The sequence below is a fragment of the Pelobates fuscus genome, chromosome 1 (assembly GCF_036172605.1).
Source record: "Pelobates fuscus isolate aPelFus1 chromosome 1, aPelFus1.pri, whole genome shotgun sequence".
In the NCBI taxonomy this organism is placed as follows: domain Eukaryota; kingdom Metazoa; phylum Chordata; class Amphibia; order Anura; family Pelobatidae; genus Pelobates; species Pelobates fuscus.
The window spans coordinates 97,871,954-97,898,212 of record NC_086317.1 but is presented as its reverse complement, the minus strand read 5'-3'; the positions used below and the strand labels follow the sequence as shown (position 1 = coordinate 97,898,212).

General features: G+C 40.8%; 1 protein-coding gene across 1 annotated transcript; it reads left to right on the top strand.

Moving 5' to 3' along the window:
• On the top strand, positions 1-25,944 carry DYNLT3 (dynein light chain Tctex-type 3). Its single transcript, XM_063450102.1, has 5 exons — positions 1-200; positions 11,308-11,349; positions 15,081-15,204; positions 15,676-15,753; positions 25,743-25,944. The coding sequence occupies exons 1-5, from the start codon at positions 174-176 to the stop codon at positions 25,817-25,819; spliced, it is 348 nt and encodes a 115-aa protein (XP_063306172.1). The 5' UTR covers positions 1-173; the 3' UTR covers positions 25,820-25,944.
• The last annotated feature ends 315 nt before the right edge of the window (positions 25,945-26,259 follow it).

Below are 26,259 nucleotides of genomic sequence, written 5' to 3'. Positions count from 1 at the left end.
CCTCTTTATGACAGCTTTATAATAATACAGGAAACAGAAGGCTGGGCTTCTGAGAGCCAGGAACACACTGCAGATAACAGGGGGCAGAGCTGCTTTTCCTCCCAACCTTATCCAACACTGTAACATCAAAGGAGGGAGCATAGTGCCAGTCCCAGCACTGCCTGACCACCCGCATGATGGAGGAGCAGAGTAAGGCAGAGGTAGGGAGTGTGCCTGGGGGTTACTGTGCCCTGGAATCTGGGGGTAAGGGAAGGATACTGAGCCTGGAGATTGGCAGGGCTCTACGTTTGCACTGCTTATTCATTTCTGCACCTGCTGTAAATATCTGAACCCTTAAACAGCATTAACTAACATTAAATAATCTGCAAACTCTGTTTATGGACACATTCTGCTTTTATAAGACTCCATGTTGCACCCATGACATTCATATACAATCATTCTGAATTTACACATAATGTAATGTCTGTCTGCTTATGTCTGTCTGTCTGCTTATATGTCTTTCTATGTGTCTGGTTGATTGTGTGTCTGTTTGGGTCTGCTACCTATTAACCCCTTAAGGACCAAACTTCTGGAATAAAAAGGAATCATGATATGTCACACATGTCATGTGTCCTTAAGGGGTTAATGTGTCCTGTTTTTCTGTCTGTCTGTCTGTCTCCATATACACTAACACTTACAATGTATGGAAAAAGCAGTGGCAGATAAGGCAATACAGTTTTATATTATTTTAATAGCTTTATGTGCAAAAAGTGTTGCAATGATTTCATATTTACACACAGCTCATTTTATGCTCCATGTGTATTGTTGACCCATCAAATGTAGCTTCTTTTTCCAAATATTTTTTTTTTCCTTAACAAGAAATAGGAAGTTAACCATAATCTACATATGATATACTGGAATGCCAGGGATGTAAAATATATTTAAATATTAAAGGGACACACTATAGGCAATGGAACCACTACAGCTTAATGTATTGGTACTGTGTCAAAGAGACTGTCCCTGCAGCTTCAGCAGTGTATATGCTGCCCCTCTGTTCCTGTACGTCCAGTTGTCTGGTTACAATTACATGTCTGTTAGTCCACCCATTGTACAGCGCTACGGAGTCTGATGGCGCTATATAAATAATAAAATAATAATAATGGCTGATCCACAAGATGGCGTTCCAGGCCAGTAAATGGGAGTAAAATATATTTCCTAGCCAATCCATGTCAGCATCACCCGTGGACTAGCTCCTCCCTCTCAGCTGATAGGACAGAATTCTAAATTTCGCTGGGTTAAGATTACTACCATTTTCTGGTTATTTTATTGTTTCAGGGGAGGAGGGACATTAGTCTAAATAGGCAGGATAACACTAAAGCATTAGAAATACATGCTTATATCCTTTAAATAAATTTTTACATACCGTATATACTCGAGTATAAGCCGACACGAATATAAGCCGAGGCCCCTAATTTTACCCCCAAAAACTGGGAAAACGTATTGACTTGAGTATAAGACTAGGGTGGGAAATGCAGCAGCTACTGGTAAATTTCTAAATAAAATTAGATCCTAAAAAAATTATATTAATTGAATATTTATTTACAGTGTGTGTATATAATGAATGCAGTATGTGTGTATGATTGCAGTGTGTGTGTATGAATGCAGTGTGTGTATAAATGCAGTGTGTGTATGAATGCAGCGTGTGTGTATGAGTGCAGCGTGTGTATGAGTGCAGTGTGTATGAGTGCAGTGTGTGTATGAGTGCAGTGTGTGTGTATATGAGTGCAGTGTGTATGAATGCAGTGTGTGTATGAATGCAGTGTGTGTATGAGTGCAGTGTGTGTATGAGTGCAGTGTGTGAATGAATGCAGTGTGTGTATGAATGCAGTGTGTGTATTAATGCAGTGTGTGTATGATTACAATGTGTGTGTATATGAGTGCAGTGTGTGTATATGAGTGCAGTGTGTGTGTATATGAATGCAGTGTGTGTATGAGTGCAGTGTGTGTATGAATGCAGTGTGTGTGTATGAGTGCAGTGTATGTGTATGAGTGCAGTGTGTGTACGAGTGCAGTGTGTGAATGAATGCAGTGTGTGTATGATTACAATGTGTGTGTATATGAGTGCAGTGTGTGTATATGAGTGCAGTGTGTGAGTGCAGTGTGTGTATGAATGCAGTGTGTGTATGAGTGCAGTGTTTGTGTGTGTGTTGCAGAGCCATGGTGGGGGGTGGGCAATTTTATTATTTTTTTATTATTTTAATAATTATTTTTTATTGTTATTTTTTATTTTATTTAATTATTATTATTATTATTTTTTTATTAATGTTTTATTATTATTTATATTTTATTTTTTTTCGTCCCCCCTCCCTGCTTGATACATGGCAGGGAGGGGGGCTCTCCTTCCCTGGTGGTTCAGTGGCATTGGTAGTTCAGTGGAGGGGGCTGGCAGAGCTGTTACCTCTCCTGCAGCTCCTGTCAGCTCCCTTCTCCTCCGCGCCGGTCCGTGCAGCTCTTCTGTCAGCTCACAGTGTAAGTCTCGCGAGAGCCGCACTATGACCCCGCGGCTCTCGCGAGACTTACACTGGGAGCTGACCGACGTGCTGAACGGATCGCCACGGAGGAGAAGGGAGCTGACAGGAGCTGCAGGAGAGGTAAGTAACCGCTCTGCAGCCCCCACAGCCCCCTGTCTGTATTATGGCAATGTAAGTTGCCATAATACAGACATTGACTCGAGTATAAGCCGAGTTGGGGTTTTTCAGCACAAAAAAATGTGCTGAAAAACTCGGCTTATACTCGAGTATATACGGTATATATTCATAGTGACATTATTTTATGTGGTTTACCTCATTCACCGGTCATATGTGAAGAATTCCTACAGGCCTGATTAACAGCCTGACATAAACTTTACAATGATGCACAGTTGTTATGGATCATATATAGGGTTATTCACCAAAGTGAGAATTGAAAGTGTATTTCAAATTTAAGACCAAAATAGCTGAATTCAAAGCTTAACTGACATGGATAATTTTTCCAGTTTGGCTGTTTTTACCTGTTTTCCAATTTTGGCTGTTTGAAATTTAAAATCCACTTTGAATTCAACTTTAATTTTCACTTTAATGAATAACTAATAGTGTTATTTTAAAGGACCACTACACTCTTCCAACCTCCACTCCCCCCCAAAAAAACAACCCTCAGAGTTTAGTAGATATACTCCCAATGAATAAATACATGCATATTTATATGTATGTATTCATTGGGAGTATAGCTTACAAAAGCTGCTTATGACTGTCAGAGGCTTCTCATTAAGCCTTCTCATTAAACCCCGCTCCCAGTGCACTGCTGAAGCTGGTCTGAGGTCTTTTAGGGAGGGAGGGGGATGCAGGCAGCTCAGGGGAGCTAACGGAAGTAGGAAGGAATCCTCCCTGGCTGTATGATTGACAGCCAGGGGGGAGTTCCCTAGTTAATTTATAAAAGTTCTGATTTCTCGTAGAAATCAGCACTTTTATAAACTGGGCTTTGAATGAGGGTACTCCTCACCCATAAAACACTTAAGCAAGCTAAAGTGATTTTGGGGTGTGAAGTGGTACTTTAAGGGGCAGTTTGACATACAATGTACATTAATGCTAGTTTATACCGTCAGTGCACCTACCAGATGTGTAGCAAAGGTGTTTTCTATTTACTTCAAATAAATACCTAAATGTAGAAAATTCTTAAGTAGTGTTTACTGTGGTAAAGGAAAGGGTAATATCGCCACCGGGAAAGGCTCCTCTGAGTTGCAGTGAGTGAGCGCATAACTTGAAAGTATAGGTTAATATTTCAGACTGGCTGTATTTTAAACAGTCTCCCCCCGATGTTTGATTGCTCTTCTCATTTTCTGATGCACAAAAATTGCACTATGGGTAATATGGAGTTGTTAAAGGTTTATTGTTGGGCACACAGGTCATGGAACAGGGACAGTATGAGCACAGGAATCAAGTGAAAAAAAAAACCCAAACAAATAAATCACGGACCCATTTGAGATTGACGTCAATTTTTTCTATTGAAGTAAATATTTCAATGGAAGGAAGTTTGTAGCGTGAGTGTTTTGCATGCATGATCCGGCCAAACAGATTGGTCACAATGGCCTAATCAGGTCTAAGGAACGTAAAGAAATTACTCTCTCTGCCACCCTAAATTCTACTAGTGATAACCTTGCATTCACCTGTACATAATACGATAGAAAGACACATTACTGTTAGACCTCTTACTAAAACAACATTCTAGATTGATTATTTTATATAAAAGTAATATTAATGTAAAGTATGAACTGTTGTTTTAATATATTTTATTTATCAAGAAAAACACTGATTTGCACATAAGGTGTGATTAATTCTAAAACAATTACATTGATCAAGTACACTGTAGGCTGTAAGAAGGTGACACCCCTGGCAGCAGAATTCAGCTGGCCTTCTCTCTGCCAAGTCAGGGAACAGTACCAGAGCTAAGAAAAAGATACAAAATACAAAATACAAAATACAAGAAACAGATACAAAATACAAGAAAAAAAAACGAAATATCTTGCTAATGCTTTTTATGAAAAAGTTGAAACAAGAAACATCCTGTTTAGAAATGTAAGCACTTTAATGTTTAATATATTTATAAATGTTCTAGACAAAATGTGATCAACATTATTGATTAAATTAATTTTTCCTTTAACATTGTAGCTTACACACTGTCAGGCTCATTTTTTTTTTTTTTTTTAATTCTTTATATTTGAGTGCAGTTATTGACAGAACAACTTGCCTAGCCACAACAGCCATGGCAAAAACTTTATAGGTCACAAGCATGTGGCAGTAGAACAAATGCACATTTTTTTAAATTATAGAACAAGTGGTTTCCGAAGTGCAACGTTACAATGTTATGTACGGTCAGTCTGTCTAGGAGCGAGAGTAACTAGGTGGTACCTGTGATGTCTCTAGACAAGGGACTGTTAACTATTGATTTATAGCGTAACTTCCTCACGGGTCGGGCACAGGTAATCTGTAGCTAAGTCAAGAGTGGTAGATAGGGGTGTCTAGTCTGGGTACACTTCCGTGTTGTCCTTGTTGGGAGTGGCCCGGTTGTGCATTCCTTAAGTGTGGCGTCCCCAGTTTATTCACCCGAGTAGCACGGTCCCATGTATAGAGGTGTGCTCATAAATTATCGTGCTCATGTCAGGCTGAGGGAGTGGTTGCATATAGTGCGGGATCTCAGCCTAATGGCCCAAGATGCAGGTTGTGCGAGAATTAGTGTATGCATGCGAGTTTAGAGCCCCTGACCAAGGGGGTCGGGGGGCGGGGGGGTAGTATCCGCCACTGACTGTGGTCTTGTCGTCCGCAGTCATAGTTGGCGTGTTTGCATGTTAGGTCTGTTCCTGAAGGAGCTTAGATTGATTAACAATTGGTAAACTGATAACTAAAAATTCAAACAAAATAATAATGTTATAATGATATGTGAACTAAAGTTTGTGCTTATCAATCGTGGTCGTCCGTTCCTTGCGGGTCTGCTGCTCTTGGAACAAACGGCTTTATGGATGCGGGATCCCATGCTGCCGCCGGTGCTCCCGAGGTGGGGGGCACGTTCGGGTGTGGCAGCCCCAGGGTCTCCAGGAAGGTCGACGCTTCCGCCACGGAGGGCAGATTATGCACAGTCCCGCCTTGAGTCACAGTCAGGGAGCCGTTCAGCCCCCATCGGTAGGTCAGTCCTGCTGCACGGAGATGTGTTGTAACCGGGCCGAATGTCTTGCGGAGAAGAAGCGTGGGCCGTGTCAGGTCCTGGTAGAATGTAAGGATTGAGTTTTCAAAGGTGAGGGGTGTTCTACCTCTTAGTGCTGACATGATCTGGAGTTTGTCAGGTAGGGAGATGCAGCGGAGGATGACATCACGTGCCGCATTGGGCTGGAGGTGAGAGGGGCTTGGAAGACGGTACACACTGTCAATTGCTACCTTCTTAGCCACTGCGTGTGGCAGGATTGTGGCCAGCAGTCTCCTGATATAGTGGGGTAACTCCTCCGCTGTAGTCGTTGCGGGGATGCCCCTTATCTTGATGTGAGTATGTCTCTGGCGGTCTTCCAGTGTGGTAAGTTTAAATGATAGTGATTGTTGTTGAGTTTGAAGTATTGTTATAGAGTCCTTAACTGTAGACAGGTGGGATTGTACCTCTGTTAAGGCAGTTTCAGTGGTTTTGACTCTCTCCGATACTGCCCGGACCTCTTTTTCAAGGATGGCCGAGTCTGCTGCTTTGTGTATTTTGGCTAAGAGGAGTTTTAGGTCCTTTTTGGTTGTCGGCGCTGAGTTGTCAGCGGATTCCTGTGACCCGGCTTGTGTTGCTGGTGAATGTCTCGAGCCTTCGGGCTCGTTATGGTACTGTGTAGTACCTTGATCCCTGTCGGGAGTGTCGCCTGCGGCAGAGGGCCTAGGTTGTGCAGGCCTTTGGAACATGGCTCCTATGTCCCTGCCATCCGTTGGGGCGTTCGTCTTTTGGGAGCGCCGACCCATGCCTGGCATTGTTGTTGGCGATGCAAGCGGTGTTTGGGAAAAGGCGTCTCGGCCCTGGTCTGTGCGTTGCCTCCCAGGAGACTCTCTAGGCTTTGCAGCGTGCGGTAGGCCCTGATTTTGTGTTTCCGTCGGGCTGACTTTGCTGGTTGAAAGAAAGGCATCTATCGGTTCTGCCTGCTCTGCGGAACCTGGTCGCGTTTGTGTGGTAGCTGGATTGGGCTCGGTTCTGCAGATATCTTCTGGATTAGGTTTGTATTTTAGGGAGCTTTGAGAAATGGCGTCTGGTCAAGACGATTGGTAAGCCCCGCCCCCCATGTCAGGCTCATGTTAGTATGAGGTTTGATTAACTTCTCCATGACGTGACACAATGCTGGGGTCTTACGGTCGCAGTACATTTTGTAGAATATAACAGGAATAGTAAATCAATTAAAGGAGGCAGGGACAGAGGAGACGGCACAATCAGTGTACGGAGCATAGCCGCCCATTGCAGTTGGTGCAACCACGTGTATTCGACATCTCCCTTCTTTTCCTCTTCTGTCCCTGCTAGAACTAAAAAACACTGTCCACTAGCTTATCGGAACAGAAGACCAGAAGAGAATTACAGACATCAAAAAGAAACAACAAGCTCCACAGAAAAGAATAGAGAGAGACTCACTAAAAAGAGAGGGAAACGTGTGTAGCTGGAGGACAGGGGGTGAAAGAACACTGGTACTGGTAGCATTGCCATAAACCAGTAGTTCTTACTATTTTTGACAGCCAGGATAGAGAAATTTAGCACATTTATAAAATGCAGAGGTGCTTTAGAAGTTTGTAGAGCTCCTTTCAACTGGATTACAGTCACTCCCCACTGAGGAAATCTCTGGCAAAACAGGTCTGCTGACTTGACTCAGATATGATGCTGACATCATTTTAATTAAAAATGTTATATGCAATTTTCCCTCTAAACTACATTCTACCACTCCCTTGGCAGAAAACTGTGTTGAACAACAAAAAGCAATTCAGATGTACATGATGATATTTTGTATGTTTGAATTTGAATGTCACTGAAGCGCTGAAACAATAGAGTATACTAATCCTCAATAGCTAACAGGCCTCATTGTTTTCTCCACAAGATGTGTCATAATTCTGGGCCATGATTCTGCGGCACACTTCCCTTAATGCCAGAGCTCAATTGATCAATTTACAGGGTTATTCACTGAAGTGAGAATCCAAAGTGAATTTCAACTGTAAAGGAACACAAACCTGAGGGGGGATCCCACACGCACCCTTGGGCAAGACGCAATAGCATGGGCAAGCTAACCGAAGGGGAAAACGTTCAACATACACTCAATACCATTCTCCCAGGGTTGTCTTTGTTCTTTGTTTTTGTATTTACTTAAACACATATTGATTCACAAACCATACAGACAATTGTTATCAACAAATTCTTGTTTTCTATGTATTTGACGCATACAGATAATTGTTACTTCTCAATATTCTATGTTTACAAAACAGTGATATCTGTACCATGACTTTATGCAAATAAAAATAAAAATAAAAAAAAAAGATCAGATAAGTTGTAGGAAATGGGGGGTATTTTACTTAACCTAGGAACAATGGATATATGACAAAAAAATTGCAAATGTCAAGCCAAATAGTCAAAATGAGGGGGAAATCCAGGTTAATGTCAAATTTTGACAATTGGTAGGTTAATGAACACATTTCTACTGCTTATATGGATTTCTCATCAAAATAAAAAAAATCAGTTTTGATTTAAAATGGCAGATTTTTCTGCAGTACGCTATATCTCAATAAAGTTTACTTAGTTTCCTAAAAAAAACAACATGTATTCCTGAGCCTATAGTGTTAAACACATCAGCTAGCCCGCCTTACCCCCCCCAAATATAGCAAATTATTACGTTAATTTAAATCTGCTGCTGCTGGCTTTGCCACTGATCTGCCTGCTTGGCTGACATCATCAAACATGGTGTTCTGAGCCAATCACAATGCTTTCACATAAGAAAGCATTGGATTGGCTGAGAGTGTCATGGAGGCAGATCAGGGGCAGAGCCAGCACAAGTCAAACGCAGCCCTGGCCAATCAGCATCTCCTCATAGAACTGGATTTAATCTGTGCACCTCTATGAGGAAAGTTCAGTGTCTGCATGCAGAGGTTGGAGACACTGAATAGCAGTACTGCACAGTGTGCAGCTCTGCCCCAGGAAGCACCTCTAGTAGCCATCTAAGGAGTGGCCAGAGGAGTTATCACTAGGCTCTAATGTAAACACTGAATTTTCTCCGAAAAGACAGTGTTTATGGCAAAAGCCTGAAGAAAACGATTCTACTCACCAGAACAAATACAATAAGCTGTAGTTGTTCTGGTGACTAGACTTGACTAAAAGTTATATTTTGCTATATGTAGGGGTGCAAGGGAAGGGGGAGACAGGGGGGTTAAATGGTGGGTTTAACACTATAGGGTCAGGTATACATGTTTGTGTTCCTGACCCTATACTGTTCCTTTACGGTCCAAATAGCCAAACTGGAAACATTCTCAGTTTGACTACTTTAGTCTTAAAGTTGAAATTCACGTTGAATTCTCACTATATGTATTGCATGTGTGATTAAGTGATTTTATAGGAGTGAAAATTGTGTTTATGTAAAGAAAAAAACAGAAATATTATGTAGGGTGGCACTGGTTTTGATGCAAATATTTTTTTCGTTATCATTCATTTTCATTATTTTCACTACATTCAAAATCTAGTACCTACGTGGGTATAAAGTTATTCTGTCCTTATCCTTAGGTGGCCCATTCTTCTCATCTGGTATTCTGAGTAATTTTTCCATATTTAGTTACTATTAGTCAGCCATTTGAAAGTTGAATACTTTAGTGCAGTTAGGAAAAAAAAATGCTCCTCCACCACATTAAATGTAATATATTTCTTCATTATATTTTTCAAATGGTGAACTATGACAGATACAAATTTGCAGCATCGCTCTGTCATGGTTGGTGTCACAGGCAACTTTAAATATAAATATAGATCAAACACCCTGCAAAATTTAAAAAAAATGTGTTTTCTTTTGGCATTACAGAGACGCTTTATTTAAATTAGCCTCCCCTGCATCAATTCTTCCTTTCGCTCCTCCTGTGAAAGAACCCCACTCCCACTCCCATAGATCACATCCCACCATGTGCAAATGATGCCTGATTTCTACAGTTGTTGCCAGCATCAGCTGCTGGGATGTGATAAAGTAGTCCCTACCATGCTATATGATATCATTTAGATTCCACTGGAATTTCACTAAAATTCCTACGCAGTCAATATATGAGTATTTTATAAAGATTATATCTTAATGACATTTTCAGAAGTTACAGAACCGCTTTAACTTGTACATTTATCAGGGGATATCTGGCATGAGATATTCAATCCTTGAATTGAATGAGTAAAGTTTATTTAACCCAACCTCCCATCACGTATGGGGACCATAAAGAGGGTCAGTCATGTTTTTTTGTTTTTGGGGTTGTTTATTAGTTTTATGTAGACAGCCTACCAGCAGATGGCAACATTATGAAACTGTTACATGTTATCTATTGTTATACAAATCTTTATGAAAATCTCAATATATACAATGTTTTTGCCATTCTGTTGCCAGATTGATGCAGTTCAGTGACAGTTTGGGAATGATATTATTTACATATACTGTTTTATTGCACTTTAATTATAAGGCTGTCATTTCTCCATTATTAAAAACAGATACACATAACATAAAAATAACAAAAATAAAAGCTATAATATATGTAATATGTTATTGTAAATAATGATAAAAACTTAAAGCAGCACTGTCATCCCAGCCTGAAAAACTAGTATTTCATAAATATAGAATCTGTATGAAATTCTCATTAAGACTGTGTTGGTATTTCACTGACATTCCAACCCAGTCAAGAGATATACAGAGACAATGTAGGGACTACTTTGTCTCTGGATTTCTCCTCCGTCTGACATTTCCTGACACAAGGCTGAACGGCCACAGGGAATTGACTGGGTCTATGGAGGATCCTGAGGTCTCACAGGATCTTTCATGGACCTCAATGCTGTACTCCTGCATATGTGCGAGAGTACAGCAGTGATGTCTGCTGCGTTGAAGAGGAGCAACTCGCTCAAGATGGCGGTGCGCCACCGGATCCCCAGCGGCGATATTACCATCTGGGGATTTTGTTAATTTGGCAAAGGCCCCCGACTTTGACAGTGTCGCTTTAACCATTTTCTTCAAATTATTAGGAAAGGCACATTGTCACTCCATAATTGCGTGCTTAAAATTGTTATTGTATTCCATCCATGCAAAACACTATAACCAGTATTTCATGGGTGTTTGGAGTCAGAATGTGGAGATGTAATCTTGTGGCCTAATCATATTTTTGATCCAATTTCTGGCCCTGATACTGCATAGTCTCAATAAGCCCAGAAGGGAATAATTTTAATACAGCTAGCCAAAATAAAAATACATTTTTAGTTTAGGCATGTGATGCATGACTTTGTGGTCCTGAACGATGACCACGTGGAGACAGTAAATAGAGTATTCATTATGTAGGCTATATTTGATACTGCAATGATGTCTTGTCCTTTGGGTGTGTTTATTTGTATCCCTCTTCAATATTATTTAAGGTGAATGTGACTGATGGATTTTATATTTGCACAGTAAGCAGGATCTGTGTATAGGGTGACCTTTGTTTGCATTGTACAGATACTCTTTTTTCATGTTTTTATGAGTATTATGTAGAGTTGCATTGCTGTGTTTTAGCAAAATTACTAGTCATCTAATTAAATGTTTTATTTCAGGGAACATTTAATGCGGATGAAGCCGGCAGCATTGTGAAAGAGGTAGGTTTATTAATGGGATGCAATATAATTTCAAAAAAATTATCGTTATTGAAAAATCTATCTTGTAGTTTTAGGTAAAAATATAGAAATGAAACAAAAAAAATCCAACTGCTATGTGTGTTAGACAAAGTAGACCCTAAAATGTGCACAAATCCCCTTTTCAGCCAAGTTTCCTAGCTCTCCCGGAAGAGAGAGAAAAAACCTATATTGATATAATATGGAGTAGATATCGAACAATATAATTTTTCCAAATTTTCAGTGGCCTTTTGGGTCGATTGCCAATAATACTGTATATTTAAAGTTTTTTGAAAAAGCAACACAATTTTTACACAAATCTGGCATTAATTGAACATGCTGACAGCAATCACACACCTATTACTCCCAGGTGACCAGTTTATGCTGGAATTACTGAGGACCCAGCATGTACAAAAATAAATATATATATATATATATATATAGAGAGAGAGAGAGAGAGTAGGACCTGCCAAGAATGGGGTACATTGACGTTGTGGCAGGCTTATGCAATGTATGATCATATAATGTAACTAAACCCCGATTATTTTTTTGCCTAGGTGAGGTGTTTTTAAATAAAACTATTACAATCTGTGAGATTTTAAATCATTGTTTAGTGAATGAGCGAGTGCGCTGGATTGTGTATTTTGTATGATATATATATATATATATATATATAAAGATTTAACAATTGGCATTGCAATCCTGTTCTATCATGTCACAGTCAGGACTCACTACCACATTACGCTGAAGGAGGAGAAAGAGAACAATTGAGGGGGGCAATTTATCAGAGTGAAGTGACAATTAAATTCCCTCATTATTTTGATTGTATTAAAGGTATTAAAGTGTTCTAAAAGTACTCTAGAAAGTGACTGTTTTCATCTTAGTAAATTCTGCCAGTTTTCACAGAAAATTCCATTTGAGAAATAGGTAAAATTTAGTGTGACGGGAAAAAAGATAAGTTAAACAGGACACATTTCTATCAGGAAAAGTGATAAAAAGATTGATAAATCTGTTGTGTCAAAGAAAAAAAAAACAGGGTATATTCAAAAAAGACTGGGCTCTAAAAATGCAACAACAAAAGATAACCTGACAGAGTTAACAAATTCTGCCAAAAATGTAGATGTAAAATGTTGACGACACTTTGATAAACGTCCACCTTTGTTTCTTTTTCTTCTCTCTCTGTGTTTTTTCTATACTGACTGCCCCGTGCAAAGGGCACTACGAAAGTGCATAACGAAGACTGACAGGGAGCTAAGCTTTCAGTTCTAAGATAGAGGTATTTCTATCTCGAAAACACATTTGTGAAATGTATGGGATAAATGTACAAAACGTTGTTCATTATCCTTTAAATTGTATTAAATAAATTGTAGAATGCAGTCTGCGTATTTCTTCTTTAAGCACCCCACCAGTAGCATTGATTTTAAAATTGCTCAGTAGTATACATGTTCTCTAGCCATCACTCATTTACGGAGACATCTAGTCACCCAATTAAAGAAAGCCTCTATTGTGTCTGTGTAAACAACATTGCATAATGGCAAGCAGAGAGCATAGCTAGTGAGAATATAACAGCGGCATTCATTAAGTGTTTTTTATCAGTCTATTCATTCCATGGAGAAAAGGATGAACAGAGACTTTTCATAATACATATTCTAAAGAGGCTTGAACTGGTATCGTTGTGATTTGAGATGTTTTAGGACAAACTATAGCAACGACTTGTATGAGCACTAGTGCTGGTTTATAGAATTTAGAATTTTTTGTTTAAAGAAAACTATCTTATCTAAGGCAAGGCATTATAATATGTTACCAAGCAGGTACATTACAACCCCTATAATGCTCATCCAGGCATTGTGCCCATCTCTTATGTAAGGATCTCCTTCTTAAAGGGATCCTAAAGTGCCAGGGAAACAAAGTCACTTTCCTGGCACTTTAGGTTTCTAAGGTACCACCCTCCCCAACCCTCCCTCCTGCGGTGCTGAAGGAGTTAAAACCCCTTCAGTCACTTACCTGAATCATAATCAGGCTCCGCCCATGCTCCTCCACTGCTGCCAGCCGGTGGGGGAGACCTAAGGCACATGCGCTGCAATTATTCAATGCGTTCCTATGGGGAAAAAAATGTGATGCTGGAGGTCCTCGTGCACAGCGTGAGGACGTCCAGCGTCAGATAACAGACCAAAGGTCCGTTTCGATTCAGGAAGCCCTCTAGTGGCTGTCTGATAGACAGCCACTGAGGGCAGACTTAGTGCTGCAATGTCAACATTGGAGTTCTCTGGAACTGCAGTGTTTTACATTGTAGCACTAGGTGCAAAAGGGACACAGCACCCAGACCACTTCAATGAGCTGAAGTCGTCTGGGTGCCTACAGTGTCCCTTTAACCTCTTAAGGACACATGACATGTTTGACATGTCATGATTCCCTTTTATTCCAGAAGTTTGGTCCTTAAGGGGTTAAAGTGAACTGGTGCTCATATCATAAATATAAATTATATGTATATTTGTTGGCTTTAGCAACTGTTATATACATAGTTAACTTCTACTCCTTGCTCCTTTGCCTGTCAGTGTTAAAATATTAAATTGGTGGGTGACACCCACTCTCTGATCTTCCCTTGCCCTTACACCTTTGTGATATGATTAGCTCTGTCTTAAAACACTTACCGAATAAGACAATCCTTCATGATGACGAGATTGCCAGCATATTAGCATTGGAATGGAGTGACATCCTCCAGCTAGCAAGAGTAGCATGTGTGCATGCGCTCTGAGCCGGAGAAACGTTCCATTCAAATGCTCTTGCTGACATCAGAGGGAACTTTGCACAGAGAGCTTCACCGCTCTGTGTGCTAAATTTAAGATAAGTTAAACAGTATTTTTTCACCTTTTAAAGGACGGGAAGGGAGACCTAGCTAGGGCATCCCTAAGTAAATAACGCATACGTAAATAACACAAGTCTTAACATGGGTTACAGTAATAACCATTATGGTTAATTGTCTGTAATGTAGCTCTCTTTACAAGGCCTAGAAGTACTTAGCTACACAGCCAGTTACAGAACTGTTATAATAAACAGTCAAGCATACATCTTGTAATGGCTTCATGATTTTAAATGTATAGGGATCCTCTAAGCACTACAACCATTTCATCTTATTGAATGAGAGTCTCCTGGTTTCTTCACTCAATGTTAAACCATGAAGCAGTTTAAAGGGCCCTTTCACTGCCAAAATGTAAAAAAAAATCACTGCTAATTAAATATGCCCCAAATAAAAACATGCATGCATTTAATTATGCATTTTTCCATTGAGGGTACATTTAAAACAGCTTGCAAAAGCATCTCTTGTCTAAAGACTTTGCAAGCCCAGCCCAGACTTTCTGTAGCTGTCCAATCAAAAACTGTCAATGCAGCTCAATGAGAAGTCTTTGCAAGGCAGGTGTCTGGGCAAATGTCTGCCTCTTGTGTTTAGCTCCACTGAGCTAACCAAACCAGGAAGTAACTGGACCTGTTGTCTAATTGACAGCCAGGGGGGTGTGACTATTTCTATTCTGCAAAATCTATTTTGTAAAATGAAAAAAAAAGAGGACACAGTCTTTACAAATAAAGCATTATAGCAAGCTAAAGTGCTTTAGGCGTCCGGAGTGTCCCTTTTAAGAAACATAACTAATATAGGAATAATTAAAAAAAACAAAGTGTATAATTAGGAATTAATATTTGTGTCTCTGAAATCTTTGCAGTGTGTAGAGGTCATCTTGGGTGCAGTAGACTATGATGAAAACAGAGTCAATGAGTGGATGTCTGCAGTGGTGGAACAGTCATTAACACACCTTGTAAAGATGGGGAAAGCATATAAATACATTGGTAAGTTTAACCTTGGTACTTTGGATTTTAACCCCCTCACTCCGGAGACCTTTTAGATAAAAAAAGAGTAACATTATTTTGCACATCAACATAGGCATCAAAACAACTTTATCTTAATGAAGCAGTTTGGGTTTATAGATCATGGCCCTGCCTTCTTACTGCTCAATTCTCTGCCATCGTTCTGATTTTCATTCACCCCTGATCACGTTAGTAAATAAACCGCAATGTATGCTGACCTGTAATAATCTATTACATGTGTAGTAGGGAGTAACATTTTGATAATGCAGTGTGACGCACCCGTGGGAGTGATTTCTTATTGCCATTTCAAACTTGCACACTGTGTTTGTTTTGATGGAGTGTGCTCATTATAATTATTTTAGTTTTGCTTTTGTTGAGTATTTTAATTTTTGTAAAAAATTTTTTACTTTCAAATGTGAATTTTTTTCATTGCCGTCTTTGTGTAATTTCCAGTGTCCTGTATTGTCATGCAGAAAAGAGGAGGAGGGCTGCACACGGCAAGTTCTTCATTTTGGGATAACAACACGGATGGTAAAATGCTATATTTAATTTAATTTAAAAAAAATATGTCAGCTATTAAGAAAGTAAAAATAACTGTATTCCAACATTCAATTTTGTTTTCATTTAATGTTAAACTTTTTGGTAAAATGTAGTTTCAACTGTATATTTAGAAGCAAATTCATAGCATATAGAGATGCACAGCTATGTTTTATAATTTCCTGAACGAAAACTAGTAAACAAGTAATTATTATAATTTCTCGTTTTATATGACACCCCATGACACCTCTCCTGCAACTGTCAAAAATAACCTACTAAGTTCTCAGTGATTACTTTCCTAGCAAACTGTTTCATTACCCCCTACTTATACCCTTTGTGTCACTATACCCCACTCCCTCTAGCATGTAAGCTCATTGAGCAGGGCCCTCAACCACACTGTTCCTGTGCGTCCATTTGTCTGGTTACAATTACGTGTCTGTTAGTCCACCCATTGTACAGCGCTACGCAATTTTCTGGCGCTACATAAATAAATAAATTAATTAATAATAATAATTTCAAGCATAGTTAATTAACGGTTATTTTCTAAAGTGATAATTGTCTGTAATTTAAAGTGAACAACTCTCACTTTAGTAAATAACCCTGTAAATCTTTCTTCTAATCAATGTTAAAGGGATATTGCAAGCACCATAACTGTTTGCATTGGATATTTTGTTAGGAGGCTCCTCTCTACCTGTCCTAGTACAGAATAAGCCCACTCAGAATGCTCACATTAGAAAAGTCTCCATCTACACTGACTCATGTAAAGAAGCCTAGGCTGCATACCTGTGCTTTCTTATTATTGCATCTTGTAGCTCAACTCTTAAAGCAATGGAGCTGTCACAGTCAGCTACTCTCAGTTGAAATGACATTCTAAGCATCAAAACAATTTTAGCTCAATTAACTGGTTTTGGTGTATAGATCATGCCCTATAAAACTATTCAGGATTCATGCTGATAAGGAACCATGCACTGTGTTATTTCCTATTACTGGGAACAGGCTTTGCTACATGTGCTAGTTTATACACAGTCATCTGCAGCACAATATACATCAGAGGGTGGCACATGTGTATCTGTGACTGTTTGGCAGTGTGTATCTGTGTTCATATATATATATATATATATATTTGTGTTAAGGGCTCATGATAGTACAGAAGATAAAAACACTGATAGGTGTGGGATGGTATTAAAAGAGCAAGTCGGTTGTGGTGTGCCGGAACCGACGATGAGGTAGGCCTGTAAATAAAGAGGGCCCACCAAGAAGAAATGCAAGAAAAAGGAGTTGATAAAGAGGAGTGGGTGGGAGGGTGATGCAGCGCTGACCTCGAGCGGTATGGAGCCAGGTAAGGGGTGTCCCTTAAGTAGGGAGAAGGTGAGTCATACGCCCCTCCCACAATTACAGGCCAAAAGGCCTTAATACTTGTGTTAAGGGATCATGATAGTACAGAAGATAAAAACACTGATAGGTGTGGGATGGTATTAAAAGAGCAAGTCGGTTGTGGTGTGCCGGAACCGACAATGAGGTAGGCCTGTAAATAAAGAGGGCAAAAGTAGAAAATCAAATTTATTACGAAACGAGCAATATACATACTTTAACCAGACATTTCTTGAAAGGCATTTCTAACTTCTTGTACCGGGTTAGGTATGTATCTAGACTATGCAGAAGACTTCCAGTGCCCTAGTGACTTGATAACATGTACTGGAATGTTTGCACTGGACGCTGTGGTGGCTGCGCCTATGCGGAAGGAGTGGCCCGAATAGTTAGTAGATTTTAGGCCTAGTTGTGTAAGTAATGACCTGACGTGGGTCAAGAAGGTGGTGGTAGTGAGTACCGAACCTTGTAGACAGAAAAGTGGTTGAGATGGTGATGCTTTAAGAATCTGGGTATATGTGTCCAGTAATGTGACGGGGCACCACTCGTTGTGGGTAGGATAGTATCTGACCTCTACCGGAGGTGCGTGTTGATTGGTTTTGGAGTGATGCAGAGCCAAGATATAGTAATCCATGTGTTTTGTTAAGTGTGAATGAAGCAGAATGTGAGTGGACTGGGTTGTGTTGATGGTGGTAAATTCTCTTGGTCTTAAAAACCCATAAAAAGCCACATATATGGCTGTTTTAATAACAAGGTTTGTGTTGCTGGCAAAGGGTTTTAAATCTAGTAGTTTGGATAGATCTTTGAAAATATTGAAGTCTATGGGTAGCCTTTGCGCAGTACGTGCGGGTTCGGATCTCTGAATACCCCTAAGGATATTTTTGATCTGGTAGGAGGACATAAAACTTGTGTTGTTTGGCTGTAATGTTAGCATGTGATGTTATATGCCTGTTAGATATAGCTTGATTGTATTGTATGATAACTTGAGTTTGAGGTGGCAAAAGGAAGCAAAACCCAACAAGGATGTCATAATGAAAGGTTGTGCGATGTTGTGTGATGACAGAAATCTTTTAAATAGAAGGAAAGCCCTGTCATAGGTTTTCCGGGTATTGGAGGATAGCGCTAATTGTGACAATGTCCTGCTATGTTGCATAATAGCGTCTAGTCCATTACTAGCTGGTGGAAAGGTGGAGTGGTCGTGGCTGTGCGTGCAGCTAGCGGAAGTATTTGTCGAAAAGCCTGTAAATTGAAACGAGACAAATGGTCAGCCGCCGTGTTGCATACACCGGGGACATGCACACAAAACAAGAAGAAATTGTGACACGCAGCCAGCCAGGTGAGTTTCCTCAAGAACCTCATAATGGTCAGTGATTTGGAACGACCTTTGTTTATGATGTGGCATGTTGCTTGGTTGTCTGAGTAGTAACGTACTGATGAACCTGCCCATAGATGCCCCCATGTCACGGCAGCTGCTACAATGGGATATATCTCAAATAGAGCTGAGGTAGAGGAAAAAATCTCCAGGTCCTGAACCTCTGGAGGCCAACTACCCCAAAGCCATTCATTCCCGTAAATTGCTGCAAAACCTGTGGTAGACGCCGCGTCTGACCAGATGGTAGGTGAGGAGTCAGACAATTTAGGGAGGAACATGCTTTTCCCATTCCAGGTGGTTAAAAAGTTTCTCCACATAAGTAGGTCTGCCGTGGCCTGGTTATCCAGGGTTAACCTGTGTGCATCGTTGCTAAACAGTGGGAACATGTGTAGGAGTCGTGAGATGAAAGCCCGGCCTTGAGGTATAATGCGCATGGCAAAATTCAGTGACCCAAGTAGAGATTGCAATTCTTTGCGGTTGCAAGTACCGAGGTGTATGTAGAGGTTGATGTTAGTAAGAACATGGCAGGCTGGCTTGCATGGTGGCTGAGTCTAGTATGATTCCCAGAAAAGTGATGACTGTATCTGGTCCTTCAGTTTTGGTGGGGGAAACTGGAACGCCCACCTGTTTAAAAAGACTGATGGTTTCTATGAGGCTACTGGGAGGGGAAATATTCTCTTTGATCAGTAAGAAATAATCCAGGTAGTGTATAACTGTAGGGCATCTGGCTACATTTAACAATAACCAGCATAGTGTTTCGGCGAATACGTCGAAAATGGCCGGACTACTTTTTGAACCAAACGTTAAGCGTGAGAAAAAGTAGTAGTTCCCGGCCCACTTAATGCCATGCAGGTGCCATAGTGTAGGGTGGATAGGCAATAATTTGAAAGCATTTGTTATGTCAGTCTTGCTGAGCCATGCTCCGACCCCTGCCTGCATGATAGCCGTAATGGCATGATCTATGGTGGAGTATTGAAGAGAAAATTCCTCAGAGGGGATAAGGGAGTTCAGACTAGGTGTAGCAGAGGTGTGAGGAGCAGACAGATCGATGATAAGTCTTTGCTTGTGGGAAGATTTCCCCGTGACAATACCAATGGGATTTGTCCTCCATGTGGTAAAAGAAGGGGACTGAAAGGGTCCTAATAAGAAGCCCTCTGCCACGTATTTGGCTATAAGTGCGCTGACCGCTGTAGGGTTTTGTTGTGCAGATTGTAAATTAGGGCATTCAAGGATTCCTGAAGGCATGTGTATTAGACCAGTATGGAATCCTTGTGATAGACCAGTGATGATGAAGTCTACCAAATGTCTAGATGGATGTTGTGACAGTAATGACGTGAGTACAGAAATATTTATCTCAGTTAAGTATTGTTTAGGGTACATTTTATTTGGACACATAGTTTTCGCATGTGCCCTAAAACATTTTGAACAAATATGCAATAACCGACATCCACTGTAATTATATGCACCGACATTGAAATTATTACATATTTGGGATTTCCCCAAAAACTTGATAGGACGACCCAGTTTATCTTTGGGCGTTTTCTCTGCTGAACCAGCGGAACCAGTGCCCTGTGAGGTAGTAGGTTCGTTTGCGGTGGTTGGACAAAAATTGGCAGTATGTGCCATGGAGGAGCAGTATGCACAGGCCGGTGCTCTCAGACCTGCAAAGTGTCTGCAGAAAATGACCGTAACAATCTTGCTCCAGTTGGACCTTGTCCCGTACTGTGAGAAGGCGCCAGACACTTTGGCAGAAAAGGATCTATGGTAGTCATAGAAAGCTGACCCACCATATTTGTTGCCCAGGTCCACCAGCCTGTGCATATATAAGTCAAGCTCCTCACGTCTGTGGGGATATACCGTACAAATCACATCACGATAAATGCCAAAAGCTAAAACAAATTCTGGAATAGTAAGCTTCCTATTTAATCGTGCATCCCTAGATTTTACCACCACAGAAATATCGTCATAAGCGTATGTCTTATGTTCCACTATATCCTGGGAGGCAATTAGTAGTGAGGCCAGATTGACATCTTTACCTTCCAGGATATCTTTTTTGAGGTGTTCGGGTATCATGTGGGCAGGGTGAACCTCTTGGTCATCCGATGTGATGGCTGGAGAGAATGATTGCAACTCAACAACTGCTGTGGGGGTTGCCGTGGCCGTTCCAGCCATGGTGAGGGCTGTAGTGATCGATTCAAGTGTCTCCAGCCTAGAATTGACCTTGCTCATAGACGCCATGAGGGATGTGAGCATGCCATGTATGTCTCCTGGGTTAGACTGGCTAGATCCCTCCCCGGCGTCCCTGTTATCGGTTGAGGTGTGCAGTAACTTGTAAAGTTCTGCTTTCCTTGCTGTTGCCGGAAAAGGGATTTGTCGTCTCCTGAGTTCGCTAGTGATGCGAGGGATAGTCCACGACCTGAAAGATGCTGGGCTAGCCATATCCTCCTCCTGTGATGGGGTGTTTGCTCTGGCCGGAGTACTCGGGATGGAGAAATCCTCTACCCCTTCTTGAGACATACTAGATGACAAAATATATATTAGCGTGGAAAACCCCAGGGGATGTACTGGCAGGCTAATTATGCCGGATAAGGCGAAACATTAATCTTGTTCTTTGGTGACAGGTGAGGCCCTGCTAGTTGCCAAGTGGCTGTGAGAGGCTCTATCTATGCGTTGGCGCGAGGGGTTATTGAGGCCGCCCGACGTAGCGGCAGGAGTTCGTAGGCCTCTCGGTGACAATAAAAGAAAACAGGGGAAGGGAGTGACAGGTGACGCCCTCTCTATAATTTGCAAGGCGGCTAACTTACGTGTGGCCCGGGGGCATTACCTCCGAAACGTTGAGGCGGGGTGTTGGCCTCGCGGACCACTAAACGATAGGCAGAAAGCCCAGAGGGGAGATACCTATTTGGACCTATAACCCCTAAAATTTGCCAGTACTCTAAGTCCTATGTAGAGATGGAACCGTATGTGATATACGGCGTGAGCAGGTTTAACGTACCTGGTAGTATGTATGTGTTTGATAAACGACAGGTATAGAAAAAACCTGGAAAAACCTAAAGGGTTAGAAACAAGATATACAAAGTGTGAGAATTGGATCCTTTGATACCAATTTAGACTACATAGCTGTAGTGAGTTGATATATAGACATATGTAAGGGAAATTTTAATGAATGGTAGTTACCTAACTGGTCATATCTGTGGTATGACCCTGATAACCGGGTGTCGGGTTGTGTATAATAGGTCTCTATGGTGACAAGAGTAATGCGTATGCTTGCTAGTGTTTGTAGTCTAATATGGTGTATGTTAGTAACAATATAGTCTATCTTAGGTCTTGAAATGTAAGCCCTAAAAAGAGGTAATGTATGAGGAAAGTAATAATTCTAAAATTATTTTTAAAACAGAAAAAAGACGTATGAGTGGTTGAATCAAGGCGTGTGATTCAACCCGAAAGTTTATGAGATTTTTTTGGACCGAGTTCTTGTGTATGTAGTTTGAGTACATAAAGAAAAAGTCAGCATATGTGCGTGCCATGTAAGAAACGTGTGTACATGGTGTATTAGAAGAGTAATCTTCTAATGGATATATTAAACATAAAATATTTAACATAAGTGCTTGTGTGAGATATATAAAATAATGTAAAGTTGTTTAAACAAAACTTCATATATGTATGACATGAAACCATTCTAATATTACTAATAGTCCAATCTGATAACACATTTAAAGCAATAACCTATATAACACTTATATTAAATATATAATAGGAAGGATATGCTATATTCATAGCCAGGAACCGTAATCTTTATAATAATATAAATAGAAACATGGAAAAAACAAAGTCTAGAAACTGATATGAGGTAGAAAGGAACCTGAATAAGATTGCTACATGTAAGCGCTTAATGTTGTCAGTACAGGTATATAGTGAAAAATTGCCGGAAGCCAGAGGGTTAATGTGCCTGTGGCTTGGCCGTAAAGCGTGTGGCCGTAAAGTAAGGCCGTTTAAAATCGCGACGCCGTGGGAAGTGATCCGGGCGACGGACTTACGATTTGGAAGTCCTGAGGACTTAATCTGTGACGAAGACCGGGTTTTGTGCGTGGCTGGATGGGCGGAAAAACCTGTAAGGAGTTCCTGGACACAGCTAACACCAACGAAACCGCGTTTTTTTTTTCGAAAAGCAAGATGGCGCCGTCCGTGAACCGGAAGTGGATTCAGGATGCAGCGCTGACCTCGAGCGGTATGGAGCCAGGTAAGGGGTGTCCCTTAAGTAGGGAGAAGGTGAGTCATACGCCCCTCCCACAATTACAGGCCAAAAGGCCTTAATACATATATATATGTAACAATCCCCCTCTACTTCATATAGTACGTTCATTCGCACTCTCCTGAACTCCTATAAGGAAGTGTAAATTATAGCCCGTTGGTATAGTACGTTCATTCGTACTCTCCCGAAATCCAACCAGGTCGTGAGAAATAAAGTGCTCCGTCATTCGCATACCCAAACATCAGTCGAGACTTGATGAAGGGTATAACAGGAATGTTTTATTATGGCCAGATGGCCCACTTTTATACAGAGAACCCCAGTATGAGGCCTCCAGCAAAAGTATAGGAAAAACAGGCCTAGACGTCTCTGTGTCTGGGTGATAAGTGTGTTTACTTTACTTAAACTAATTAAACTAATTACCTCCCAGGCACTAAAGGTACAAGGAAAAAAACATAAAACACCCCAAAACATACATAATATTAATAGGGACCCCCACACGTCTTATATTCCCAGATAACTTGGATCTGAGCGCCCAACGTGTCCAAATAGCGCTCAGACCCCACAAATACAGCCAACTCGCCACCGGGGTAAAGTTTTGACCACACGTGGTGTCTGCCCAAAACAGTTCCAGAAGAAAAGTAGTAGCGGTCACTTCCGGGAGTCCCAAAATTAACAAAATACCGAACGGTTCACCTGGTTCATAGGTAGCGATTGTTTGTCTAGTTTGTGTGTATCTTTCCACCGAAGAGTTCTCTCCTGGCTTTTCGGGAATAGAAGCATGCGGCAGTGCAATGTTACCGGTGTTAGCGAGTTTTAGTGTCCGGCTTGGAGTTCCAGACACTCAATCAAGTACTGCTGCCTGCATTTGGGGGACAAGATGGCCATCATTTTCCATGGTCTTTCGGATGGTGGCTGCGCAGAGAGAGTACTTAACTTTGTGATTAATATGAAGATAATGAGCCAGGGGATGGTCTACGTTTGGTAGATAGAACTACCAAATAAAGGGGACAAATAACTTGGACTTAGAAGAATAACAGGGTTTCTAGGTAATTTGTCACAATATATATATATATAAATATATAAATAAATAAATGAAAACAAATTTAATTTTAAACGTAAAATTCACAACAATTATCACATTATTACAAGTGTTAGCGGGTATGTTTGTTGGGGAGCCTGGCCAGTGTTTTTGTAAGATGCCCTTAGTGTTCTGATAACTGGCAATATTTATTCCTTTCAGTCTATACTAACTGAAAAGGCACACTGACTGAAAGGAGGTAATAGGGCAGGGTGAGTAGTTCTTCCATGGACAAAATGTAAAGTTTTAATTAGTTCTTCTATGTACCCCAAATTTATACCCTGGGTAACATATGACCAATGGTCAAATCATTAATGGGACGCTCTCTAGGCTTTCTAAAACATTGAGAAAGGTCAAGGCCATTTGCACAATAATACTGTAACAAACTATGTCCCCAAAAACCATATGCCCTCACCTTCTATCCCTGTTACCCTTTCCCCCATGATCTGTAATCCCAGGCCAGAGGAATAGTAGCTGCCCCAAAGAGCGCTCTCTCCGGTGCTACCTAAGCAGAGATATCCACCGGAAAGAGACGCAAGCCCGAGCTGACTTTCTCCCGATTGGCCAGCGGAACCTCTCCCCTCCCTGAGCCCTGATTGGTGCATTTTGGTTTTGCTCCCTTTTTCCTGATTGGCAGCCACGTGGTTTATCCGCGTGGTTTATGCGCCTAAACCAAGTGATTCTGTGGAACTATTTTCGGGTATGTACAGAGCCTCAAAGCACAGACTTTCTATGATGATTTCTCGGGCTCTGTACATCCGATAGCTCTGCTATTTGCTGGGATCATAGTTGGGACCAGGAGCTATCCAGGGATGTATGTTTTATGTGTGTGCCCCATTCCCTGGGAGCGGAGCACCCTAAATTTCCACAAGGCATCATGCAAGACTTACCGGCGGAGGTGCTCTTAGGAAACGATTTAGGGCACCTCACCTCCCAATTTACCCCAGCCCCACCAGAGGCTGCGTTCCCTGTGACCACCTGACAACAAGCCCAGAACAGCGATCTTTTGGGAGAAGGCAGGCCAGCAGAGGCACTGTTATGTTTTGCTAGGAAACTTTGGGGCCTGGCATTCATGTGGATATAACTGCCTAGAAATTATTCCTGACCACATACACCTCTTCATTGCAATATTGTCCCCCTGTGGCAGTGGCCTCTTTCAGCAGGATAATACACCATGCCACACTACAAAAATTGTTCAGGAATGGTTTGAGGAACATGACAAAAAAAGAACAGTGTTGTCTTGACCTTCAAATTCCTCAGATCTCAATCCTATTGAGCATCTGTGGGTTGTGCTGGAACAACAAATCCGATCCATGAAGGTTCCACCCCGCCAGATTCCACAGGACACATGCAGAGGTCTTGTGGAGTCTATGCCTTATCAGATCTTAGCAGCAAGAGGGGGACCTACACGATATTAGGCAGTTGGTTTTAATGTTGTGGTTTATCAGTGTATGTTAGCTTAGTACCTGTTTGATATTTATAAAAATAACTTTATGCATGAGAACAAAAAAGAGCCACAATAGCAACTTTTATTCTTATAAGAAACATGTATGAACCGATAGAGGGGCTATAACGTTTTATTGTTTGCAACAATTCCTAAGCATTTAAACATTTGTTAGATCATCCCTATTTTGACCATGCTGGCGCACTGGTACCCAGTTATGGTGGGATTTTTTTAATATTAAAATAACTGATTTTTTTGCTGAAAGATAATGTGTCACATATTTGGGCAAAGCTCCCTCAAAGACACATCTGGGAAGGTATCTTGTGGATGAATATACGAGCTATTTGTCAATTTAATGTATGATGCATTTTATATTAATCCTTATTTTTGTACACAAAATATTTACTTAAAAATGTAAAATGTTACTATGTTAAAATATTGTACTAATTTTGCTTTTGTTCATTTTTAGGCCGCTGCTCAGTACGATGGGAAAATCGAACCATGTACTGCATTGTCAATGTGTTTGCCGTTGCCATTAACTTATAGCCCATGAAGAAAGTTGCTAATACCTATGCACGCTTCAGACCTTAAAAAGTTCACAACCAGGACTTTCACAAGCAAATCCTATTATTGGTATTACCAAAATACAGCAGCTTAGCTGTCTATTTTAAAAGGCATGCATCTGAACACTATTGAAATTCCACATCACATATAAACTGACTTAGCCTGCCCTGCCATGCATTGTTGGTAACCCTTGCACTAAACAGGATCATGTCACAAAGTATTACTCTTTCTTATGTTTTATAATAAACAGATCCTCAGGAATATAGGAGCACAAGCTAATCAATAACATAACTCTGAATTCAGGAAATGGGTACCAAGTATGAATGTTATTTCATTGTAATTGGGGCAGGCAGATGTGGGCATTGTTGTTACTATACTGCTCCCATTATTATTATATCAGGGAACCCTTTGTCCTCAGTGAT

What these genes read in the sequence shown, in the direction of transcription:
- DYNLT3 (XM_063450102.1), top strand. Translation starts at nt 174, where the DNA reads ATGATGGAGGAGCAGAGTAAGGCAGAG. An exon ending in AGGAGCAGAGTAAGGCAGAG is followed by an intron (nt 201 to 11,307) that starts GTAGGGAGTGTG and finishes GTTTTATTTCAG; the next exon opens with GGAACATTTAATGCGGATGA. An exon ending in CCGGCAGCATTGTGAAAGAG is followed by an intron (nt 11,350 to 15,080) that starts GTAGGTTTATTA and finishes AAATCTTTGCAG; the next exon opens with TGTGTAGAGGTCATCTTGGG.